Genomic DNA, 11,162 nt, shown 5'->3' with positions numbered 1-11,162 from the left:
GTGGGAGATAAAATAGGCTGCAGAAGTTCTGAAACTCATTGTGTAGTTCTCAGTATTGACCCGTGGTGCTTGGAGGTTTTTGTATTGGTTAGGAATAGTTCAAAGCTGTATTTGCAGGGTCCCAAGGCCCAGGAAGGAGCGGGATACTGCCTTCTTACAGAAGTCCCTCCCGGGCAAAGAACAATCTGCAACAGTTTTATCAGGGAGTAAACCAGGTCTTTAAGACACGTTGCTGGAGAATGGGAAGTTTGGTGTCCTTCCATAGGAGAGAAAGAAAAAAAGTGCATAGGATGGAAAAATAGCTTGAAAATGAAGATACTTTCCCATGTTAATGAAATAGTTTATGTGTTAATTCCCCCCCAGATTTGTTTTGCTTTAGACTAAATGTTTTCTTTTTGGTCTCATTTATGGATGTGTGTTATTTCCTATGTATTCCAGAAAACTTAACTATCCTGTTGCAAAGGTGGGTGTGTCAAACAGCAGCAAGCAAAATCTCTTCTGCTGAACACTTTAGCAGTTTCAGTCCTCAGCAGTGAATAAGCACTTGTGAGAGAGACAGGAATCATTAGCAATGCTAACTGAAAAATTTAAAATGTTAATTTTTCCTTAAAAAAAGGACATCTGGCAGAAGATATTTAATGTAAGGCAAACAGAAAGGTGTTACCTAAAACCTTGTTATTATTCTCACCCTATTCTAATCACAGAGGTTCAAAGTACCCTTGTCCCTGCTGTTTTCTCAAACCAATGCTCCTCGAAGGACCCAGCTCCTTATGCATTAAAGCCCGGTTATGCCACGCTTTTGGTGTAAAGAGACCTTCTCATGAGGTGTCAGTTGAATGAACGCTCGCTCTGAGACCCTGTTATGCCTGTAAAGAGGCAGTAAAATATTTGGGAATAAAGCCCTTAATGTCCAGATCAAGCCATTCGAAAGGTGACTCAACCTTGACTGTATTTCTCATCTTCAAAGTTTCTTTTTGTTAATATATCACAGAGGTGCACTTTTCTGTATATTATGAGAGGGGAAAAATCAAATTTGTGAGGGAGACGCACAATGTAATCTGCAACTTATTTTATTGCTCAATGAAATCTGAACAACCACCATAACTCCATGTGACTGAATAATGGATAAATTCCTTAGTATTGGGGATTTTTATCTGCCTAGAGACTGAATACAATCTAGAGTATGTCCCTTGTGATATGACCTATTTGTAGCCCTATGTATATCCTCCTGGCAGGCCCCAAGAGGCAGAAGGGTGTGTTGTTCTCCCGTTCCTAAGTGGAAAAGTGCCAGCCTCATGCAGCACCAAGCAAACCTGAAGTGACTTTCCCATATGGCAATGCTATAGATGGGGAACAGTCTCTGGGGAATATCAGCTTCCTGGTCACATAGGTCACTTAAATACTTTTCGTGCATATGAAAGCAATGAGATGTTTGACTAAGGAGCTCCATTAGGTCTTGTGGCTTGATACCACCTGTACAAATAGAGCCGCACCAAGTCATGATGGTTGGGCGTGGGTGGCTGATGGAGATGTGGCAGTTGTGCTGTAGTACACTTTGAGGCTGCTTACAAAATGTGCATTCGAAAAGGTCCCAGTTATTAGGGATTTGGACAAAAGTCTGAAGGATGGGGCCATGGCACTTAAAGGAAGTCTCTTCCCTTTGCCTGTCTTATTTCATATCCAGCTTCCTGGCACAGTGCCCAAGGGTTGCTCTCTCACTGTGTAGGAGATGGATGTGGATGTGATATGGTCCAGTCCCATCTGTCCGCTCCTGAGGGCCATCAGACCAATGGCCTGAGCCCCCTGTGGGGCAGAGAGGGAGTCTGGTATCACTCAGGGCAGAGCGGCTGCAGCCGATTTATGGGGAGAAGCTGATGATTGTTCCATCAAAAACTCCTTATCTGAAGGTTAATGCCTGATGAGAGGTGGATAAGGAACGTGTGTGTGAGATCATTGCAGCTCCATGAGGGAATCCAGGAGGAGGGAGTGTGTTTTTCTGTGCACTACAAAGGTTTGATAGAAGAGGCAACGTTTGGCACTTGTAATCTTATCCTGCTTGACTGCTCTTCAAAAACATTTTACATTTTTTTCCTCTGCATCTAGAAACTTGGACAAACCGACCTTCCAAACATAACCTTAAAATAGCTTTGTCAAACAAAACATAAGTGCAAGAAGTTTCCTGCCATTTCCATAACTACGAGCATATGATTTGCAGTTCATCTTGAATAATGATGTAAGAAATCTGCCAGGAAAGATCCAAACGCTGTTACCAGGACTGTTTCCTAACCAGCTGCAGCTGCCGAGTGAGCGCGCGTCCGGCTTGCACCCTTGCTTGCAAGAATGCCTATTGACTTTACAGAAGGAGTTTTGGTAGAGAAGGGATTGTTGTAAAGTGTTTAAGAAGAGAAAAAGAGTGAATCTCAGAGGCTAACATCCCAGCTAATTTATTTATTTATGGTCAATATTTAGATCAAATTCATGGCCACCACTATTGAGCTTTTCTAGGCAGCTTTTGCTTCCCCAAAATGAGTCATTTTGATAAAGACACTGCAAAACTTTCTTAGGATGACAAAGAAAAACGCACAATAATAGCTTTGGTGCATCCTTGCCAAGGGATTAATTGCATGAGAGATGTATTTTATTAAGCTTCCAAAACTGTGGATGCTGCCGCACTGCCCAGATGAGGTTAGTAGAAAACACATGTCAGCTCTCACCAGTAATGTTTATGTCTCTGCACAACCCTGCCTCCTTTCAGCACCGAAATCCTCTAACGAGAAGTGACTGGGGGAGGGGAGTGCAACGATATGCAGCCCTGAGAAACGCTCAGACCAATATGTTTGGGTAATTGTAAGATTTTGGGGGGGGTCAGCAAATTCTGTCTGTCCCAGTTTTAGTGGAGAATGGCCATAATGTGGCCTTGGCACTGGCCTGGGCCACTCGGTGCCACCCCATGTGCTGAGCTGTGCAAAACTGCATCCCAGCCTCACATTAAGATTGGATGCTTTTATCTGTCTCTGGATCAGAGGCATCATGTTAAACCAGCTATCAGTCTAGAATGTGGGATAACGACTAAGTGAAGTAGTTACTTACAGATCATATTTGCTTACTGATTTTTTATTATTATTACTATTTTTAGGAACCAGGTGTATCAGTGGTGCTATGGGACTCTGTAAATTTAATGATGTCAAAGGACAGCGTTATTAGTTTTTTATTTTATGCCTATGCTTTTCTAGTGAACCATTTAAACCCTAGCTGCCCTGCGACTTTAAAGGGGTGTGAAAACAGCAATAGCTTATATTACACAGAACTTTTCCTTAAATTACACAGTGACGTGCAAGTCTGGGCAATTCTCTTCTTTTTGCAAAGTAAAATGCAGCCCTCACATTTCTGAAATATTGTTATGAAATAGAGCCAATATGTTCCCATTTTCAAAATGAAGACACAAGCAAGTAGGGTTTGCTTTTCGGAAAGTATGACAGAATATTATTCATCTGTTTGCTTTAAGGGATACCTGCCAAGTAAAAACTCGTTTCATTTTATTCTGTGTGAAGCTGGAAAATGAGTACAGAGCAAAATACAATTTATTCAACAATATACAAATAATTTATACAGCATTAGTGGATGTACAGAGGGTGTATTTGATATATGTAATAATAAAAATAATTTGTTACAACTTTTAATTAACTGCAAAGTTTTCTAGAGCGTGTTTCTTCCCTCCGTGCTGTCACCTATCAGCATTCATTATGAGCTCAGCTGCCCAAAAGCAACACCCTCTGTAACCCCAGTTTTAGGCTGCTAATTTGTAAGCACATGATTCAAGCATTAAGCAGGACCCTTTTGGTGCAGCTCTTGAGAGGGCAGAAGAGTGTCCTCAGGCACTGTGCGCATCCCTGGCTGTGCCAGGGCACTTGCTCGTGCCAGGGTGACAGGAGCTGAGCCATCCGCTGTACTCCTGTTGTCCAGCTGCAGCAAGCAGCAGTTTTTCCTTGGAAGAGAAGGGTATAAAGCACTTGGTTGTCTGAACTAGGCAACCTTGGCTGCATTTTCCCATCAGTACTCTGCTGTTGGTCATAAATTATTTAGATAAACAACTCTGACTAGTTTAGTGCTATGGTAGAACATTTTTTTTTTTTAAGCAAGACAAAATGCCTTTCACTTTATAAGTGAAAAAAATGCTGGACAGTCTTCACACAGAGCCAAAGCCATTCCATCTCCACTTGGTAGATCTCAGAGATAATACAGCATTTATTTGCTTTTGCTCTTCAGATCGGTAAATCTTCATAAATCAGTCTGGCTTTGCATGCACACCTTAATCCCGTGCTGGCTTTACGTGGCTGTCTTCCCGTGTCACTTGAACGTTATGATGTCCTTTCCCCTGCTGCTTTTATTAATCCTCACTGCCTCTATGTACACTCCCCTGTTTACATTGCTGTCAGTTAGAGATTTGGTTACCAAAATAATGGTAATCCAGTGATCCCATCTAGCCAGCTAACTAACAGACCTAAGCATCTTCATCATCTTAAAGGTCTTTTCCAACCTAAATGATTCTATGATTCTATTGCTTAGGGACATGGTTTAGTGGTGGAATGACAGTATTAGGTTAATGGTTGGACTTGATCATTTTAAAGGTCTTTTCCAACCTAACCTAACTGCTGCTATTTCAAGTCAGAGGCAATTAGAAATTCTCCCTGGTTTCAGGCTGCAACAGAAAGGTGCTGCGCTGGGAGGCAAATCAACCTTTCAATTCACTGGAGCCATCACACCATGAGCAGAAGCGATAGAGATCTCTCCTGATACAGCCCTTGAGCCCTTGTATCTACCTCCTCTGGGATCCCAGTGCAAAGTCAGAGATTTTAGTCCTCCCTTCCTTTCCTTTCACATTTTTATGCATTATTGCATCTCCCATAAAAAAAGAACCCTCTGGGGAGCTTCTATTAATGAATCGCTGTCTCGGGAGTGCCTGCTGTGCTCACTCCTGCTGCCTGTTGCTGATCCTGCATTCGCCTGGGAAAGGGCCAGGGAGTTTGTGGCATGTGGGAAGCGGCAGACATCAGTAACAGGGTGACCTTTATGGAGAGCAGCACCTCCATTGCACGTACGAAGCACCCCTGCATTTCAACACTGCAGCAATGCAGCAGTGCTGCAGCAGTGCCAGACCCAGCAATGGATGGCGTTCAAGTCTCAAACCACTCTGCCTTTTCTGAATGTGCTTTTTCACTCACCACAAGATCTCTGCACATGGAGCCATAAGCACTCTTTTGCTTTCATGTTTACCTTTTCAATATGCCAGAGTCAGATGGGGAGAAAGACAATATCTCAGAAAGAAGAAAAGGATCTTGCTATGAAGTTAGGTGACACTGAGAAAGCCATTAGGAGGGTCTGAGTGAGAAGCAAAGGGAAGGAAGAGAAACGTGAACTTTGGTTTAGGGTTGGTTTATTATTTTGTTACTGTTTCTGTCTGTGAAAAGCTTCTGGTGACCCTGGGTTGACAGATGTAAATATTGCTAGCACGAAATAAAAGAAAATTAAAGAGAGGAAAATGAACCCAAGCGGTGACAGTGAATTCTTTGTCAGTTGTTTGCAAATTTTTTTGTGTGCTGTGACTTGGTCTCTCTTTCTGGCTCCATCTAGGTGACCTTTGTCGAGACCTTTGTCATCTTAAACTGTATGTGAAGGACAGGGTCCTTTTACTCATACAGGCACTTACTCATATTCAGATGTACCCAGAGAGACATGAAGTACCTTATTACGGTGCTGATCTTTTTATGCAGCATCTGTAATCTGTAGTCAGGTTGGGCTTCATGAAGACCCAATGCATCCCATGTTGATGCAGGCTCCAGGTTAGGTCAGATTATGGTAGTGAATTGGTGTGGACGCCCTTCAAAGCTCTTTCTCAGTCTTCTGTAAACTTTGTGCAATCAGATACTTAAAGACACCTGAGTATAGTGTAAATTTAATCTGTGGTACTATTGTAACATGAAGCCAGAAGTATTGTCACAGAGGGAACTGCAGCAGGATTTAAATGGGCAAGCTCCAAGATAAACATCAATGCTAGAAGTATTTAAGACCCAAACAGAAAACAGAGTGGAAACCAAATCTGAAAATAAATAATCTTAAAACACTGCATTGCTGTATCATCTGTATCATCGTCTGTCATTAAAATCCAGCGCTTTCCCTTTTCTTGTGTAGTCTTCACTGAATGATCACCAGGGCCTTGTGGGGTGCTGGCAGTGGAAGAAGAGTGAGTCAGGGCAGGGGGCAGCACCCAGATCCCGAAAGCTGTGCTGCGATTAGTGCTGAAGTTGCTCCTGCAAGCTGGCATCTGTGGTTTTCACCTGCTGACTGTTTGCCTGTCTAGTTCAGCGGAGAATTTGCACAAGTGATTAAGTCCATCCTCCAGTCAGCAATACTTAGGGCTTAGATTGTCTTCCATTTCACTAGGACTTAAGCTTGACTGTAAATTTTAACACATTAATTACTTAATCAGGCCTGATTTACCTCCTGTTTAAGCCAAAGGGACCCATCCTTTCTCTTGGGTAGAATTGGATCAGGACCATGAAGCAGGTACAGATTTGAGCAGTGATGCTGTGATTTGCTTACAAAAAGCATGAGGTATGCAAAACGTGAACTGTGTAAAAGGAATTGGCGATCTCAACCTTGATCCCAAGAAACTGATAGCTGTGTTTTAAAGCCAGCCGCTGAAGCGGCTGCCAGTTGGCAGCAGGAGGTGGAGAATGTGTTTAAGCCGCGTAGGAGCTCTGCATGCTATTGTGGGCTCCGTGTCAGGCTATGGCTCTGGTTTTGGATGAAACGTCTGGCGAGCAGAGGGTTTTCAGCCTCGGCAGCAATCTGTTCAGTGGGAAATGGTCTTAGATGGAAAGCTGGCAGCCACCCCCCCAAAATGCTGTCTTGTGGGGAGCGATGGCTCAGGGAGTGTCTATCTGGCAGAGCTGCAGCTGCATTAGCATCAGTGTTGTCTCCAGGGTTGCCCTGGATGTTGCTGGGTACATCTCTGATTGCCCATCAAGGACCAAAGGGATGCCTACTGAGACCCTAGATACTAGATGTAAACATTTCCATCCTGAGCCATCTCATAGGAATGAGCTGCAGGAGTGAGGGAGGGGAAGAGACATCATGAAGAGATGCAGAGAGGCAAGAGGGGATTTTGTGTGACCCTGAACGGCTGACGAAGGATGACACAGAAACGGAGCCAGGGAGTGGATGTGGCAACTTGTTCATTGACAAGCATGTGCCAGTAACCACAATGATGTGTTACCAGCCTATGATCAGGGCTCCTATGGGGGGAGCTGCTATTTTGAGCTCCTGATAGCTGTCAGGAGCAATAGATGAACCTCACAGCCCAGTACTTCCCTTCTTTATCACCATGCTGCTGCAGAGCAGCTCTGGGAGCGGAGACCAGGGGACCGTGTCATCTTGTGTCTCAGGGGTACTTCTGTCATACTCTGATGCTCCTGTTCCTTTCATTTATCTTTCTGCCCCATTATGGAGATGATTTCCAAAACAATTCAAAGTGGTGCCTGCTCTGTTTGAGCTGCTAATCTCATGTTTTACCTCTGTGAATTCAAGGCTGGCATGCAGCCCCAGGGACAGAGGTGGTGGGATTCAGGCTCTCCTCTTCACTCTAATCTTCACCTTCTGAGATTACCTCCAAAATCCTGTTCCTCGGGGCATTTCCATCCAGGTGAACTGGTGTCCCCTCTCACTTGCAGTCCTTGCTGCATGCAACTATTGCAGTTAAGTCTTTAGTTCAAAGGTGAGCATCAGAGTGAGGTGAGTTTGCTTTGTTGATATGTTAATCGCATTCCTCCTGGTTTTGACTTCTCTGTCTAGTTGTGTGCTTACCTTGCAATGCTTGATCGCCTTCAAGAGCAGTTGCTGTTAGGTGTAGTCCCTGAGTTAAATTCCATAATAAATCATAATAAATAGTAAATTAATTATAAATTATATCCTGTTGCAGGATTTATTGATTAGAAGACGGAGAATTGACCTCCAGAGTCTGCAGGAGCTATTACGTTTTTTCAGCTCAGATTTCAGCTGTTTTGCCTTCTCTTAAAAACCCAACAGAGTAAAAATACTTTCTCCAGAGCTGACTCCATGCGGAAACACATGGATGTGGTTGTGTGTCTCTGTTTACATCTCAGACTATCTCTGTTGGCTGGTACTATCTATTATCCGAGGCATCGCAGCCTACCATCGCTCTAGTTAATGAAGAGTTTAATTGGCAGTTTAAAGATTGTGCTTTTGCAATCCAGTTTTCAATGTATTTAGGAACATCTTGGGACCATCATCCAAGGAAGCCTGGACTCCTTCCCGTTGATTTCTCAACTGAAGCGAGATGTCTGTGGAAGGAGGTTTCCATCTGTACCATCCTTCTTTCCCACCCCCCGGTCTTCACAGTCATAAATTACTGCAGTTAATTCATGGTGTCTCGCTTTTCTCTGTGAACTGGAAAACAGCTCTGCATGACTCCTGGGCCGGTGCTCTGGAGGTGGTAGCTGAGGAGGGCAGGAGATGTTTGGGGTGTCCTGGAAGGCTATCCTGGCACTTCTTCCCGCTAATCCCATTAGCTCGCCCTGGCCGCTGTGACAAGGCGCTGGGGAGCCTGGCTGCGAGGTTGGCCGCTTGCTCTAAGCCATGCACACAATGAAAGGGTGACTTCAAAGAGGCTAAATGTAATTTGCATTTCCAAGCTCTCACAGCCAAGGTCTTCAGGAGGGGATGAAAGTGTCTTTTGTTAAACTTAATGGCAGAGTTGATTAAAAAAGCTCTGATTTTTCCTCATTAATGGCCTAGTCTGATTCCACAGTTAGGCTTTTGGCATCTGGGGGAGGATGAATTCTAAAAAAAAGTGCACAAAGGAAGTAACCTGTTGCCTACCCAGCTGTGATCATACTTGGGGATATTCCAATATCATTCTTCCTAATTTGAGAGCCATGTAGTAGCTGTCTTGAGTGGGTACCAGCATGAATAACAAAGAAATTATCAGCAGATTTTCATTAAGCATCCCCCTTTGCTGGGGCCTCAGCAAAGCTGAGGTGTCTGTCTTTCCAGAAAACGTGTCCCTAATATCTCTTAGCTGGATTCTCAAAGCAAGAAGGTAAAAGGGCTGATTCATGCAGTTGGGTGCATGTTTCAGTGATCACGTATGCAAACCCCTCCTCAAAACATCCATAAAACTATCTGTAGTGTGCCAGAGCTTAGCTGTTGATTATCTGTTCAAAATAAGCAGTGACTGCTCTGGTCTTCAGAGGTTTAGTAATTTCCTTTCTTTGCTTTGTTTGAAGAATATTGGCAAATAATTTCACATCTGGATTTATGTATTAAATGTCTCCTATATTGCATAAAACAAAGCACCTAATGAAAGAAATCTGTCTATTTAACTCCTGTCTTAGCTTTGGTTCTGTTTTAGCAATAACTTGTTACCACACTCACAGAAGACCAAAGAAACATTTCCTATTTCAAGGATATCAGTGCTGGGAGTGATTTGATTTTCTACATACACTTTAAATTCTGTCTCTGCTAGCATGACTCTTCCTGCTATGTTTATCAATATTAAGTACAAGTTTGATTCAGAAATAGAAAGCAGTATGTTAGCTGCTTTAAATAAACATAAATGGGGTTTTTTTCAGGCGGTTTATGTTTTCTCTTCTAGTCAAGGCTGGGTGTGTTCCTGAATATAGCCTTCCCCCTCATGCAAAAAGCATTCATTTCATACAACACTAACGCCCGTTCTGTCTAACCTAAAATGCCACTACCTGTTTTAACCAGGCATCTGAAGATTTTTTTAAAAATATTCAAGATCTTGTTGAATATAAGGATATAATCTTTATATTCACTTTGGGATTGTTTGTGAGATACTGAAAACTACCTGCAGCACTGTGGGAATCTTTTAAGGTTAAAATCACCCAGGGCACAAAGCCCGTGCCATGCCCCCTGCACTACCTAAAGACCATATAATCCCTTATCACAGGCTCTTAATGGAGGGGAAGGCGGCATGTGGGCTCCTGCGCTGGGTAAGCATCACCCAGAACGAATCGCAGAGTGCAAGACAAACACAGTAAGCCCCTCGCATCGGCCTCTAATAATACAAGTGCCAGCTCCCCGTAGTGACATTTTGTTGCAAAGTCGCATGTGAAATGTTTCACCCCTTTGTGTGTATGATTGATTTCAGTGACGAGTATGAAGAGGACGGTTTTTGCCAGCCCTACAGGGGGATTGCTTGTGCACGGTTTATTGGAAATCGAACCATTTATATGGAGTCTTTGCATATGCAAGGTGAAATAGAAAATCAGATTACAGGTGGGTAAAAAATGTGCTTGCTTCTTCCCCACAAAGCTCTTTTCCAATAAAGCTGCTAAAGTTTTATAAACTGCGATGCTATTTTTATTTGCTTTTTATCCTCTCTTGCTGTGAGCTTCCCACCACAGGACTCCTGCATTGTGTGGTGTCAGTGGAGGGAGTCATCTGAAGAGTCACAATCTGAGCAGCCTTCATGTCTCTGCTCATCCAGCCCCCCAAAAGAAACTAAAAAATTATTTTCCAAGGAGAAGAGGCCATGTATGTACAGCTTCTGGGAGTCTTATAGCCATGCTACCTTGTGCTGGTGCTACCCAAGTAAATTTTAAAAGTGAAGGGAGACCAGACTTAGTTGATTTTTTACGTGGTTGAGATCATTTAGGTGCTGGAAGAGGTTGCATAAATAATACAGCAGGTAGTGTTTTTCCTTTAGATTTAGCAAAGAACTGGTTTTCATTATTTTTGTGGGAGATGCTGTGCTGATGGGAGTGCTGAACTCAAACTGAGGCCTCGTAGTTATCATGATACTTCTCTATTTTTTAAAAGGCCAGATCCTAGCCATGGTAATAATTTTCTCTATATTCACATTTTCTCTTGCTGTCAGAATATTCTGAATTTCTCTTCCCCTAGAACATTCTTCCTTTGTCTCCAAACACTGCCAGCATTGCGAAAAAGGCTTTTGCATTGCTCACAGTACAGGCCAATTTCTTCTATACAGCCAACAGTTCATAATCTTACACCATTTTGTTTGAAAAGTCATTTGGGATAGCATGAAAGCTGTCATTTCCCATCAAGATACGGGTACTGTCATCCGGCAGCCTGCAGGAACTTTGTTTTTTACCTGT

At 43.1% G+C, this 11,162-nt stretch overlaps 1 protein-coding gene across 1 annotated transcript in view; it reads left to right on the top strand.

Annotated features, from left to right (window-relative positions):
- The window catches only part of ROR1 (receptor tyrosine kinase like orphan receptor 1), a 59,552-nt gene that overhangs the window by 36,742 nt on the left and 11,648 nt on the right, over positions 1-11,162 (top strand). Inside the window, exon 5 of the mRNA XM_009636222.2 lies at positions 10,193-10,320. Within this exon, the coding sequence (XP_009634517.2) occupies positions 10,193-10,320 (128 nt within the window). The remainder of the gene's footprint in view (positions 1-10,192; positions 10,321-11,162) is intronic.

The sequence above is a fragment of the Egretta garzetta genome, unplaced genomic scaffold (assembly GCF_000687185.1).
Source record: "Egretta garzetta isolate BGI_Z169 unplaced genomic scaffold, ASM68718v1 scaffold163, whole genome shotgun sequence".
NCBI lineage: Eukaryota > Metazoa > Chordata > Aves > Pelecaniformes > Ardeidae > Egretta > Egretta garzetta.
The sequence above is the reverse complement of the archived record's forward strand: the minus strand, read 5'-3'. Positions and strand labels throughout refer to the sequence as shown.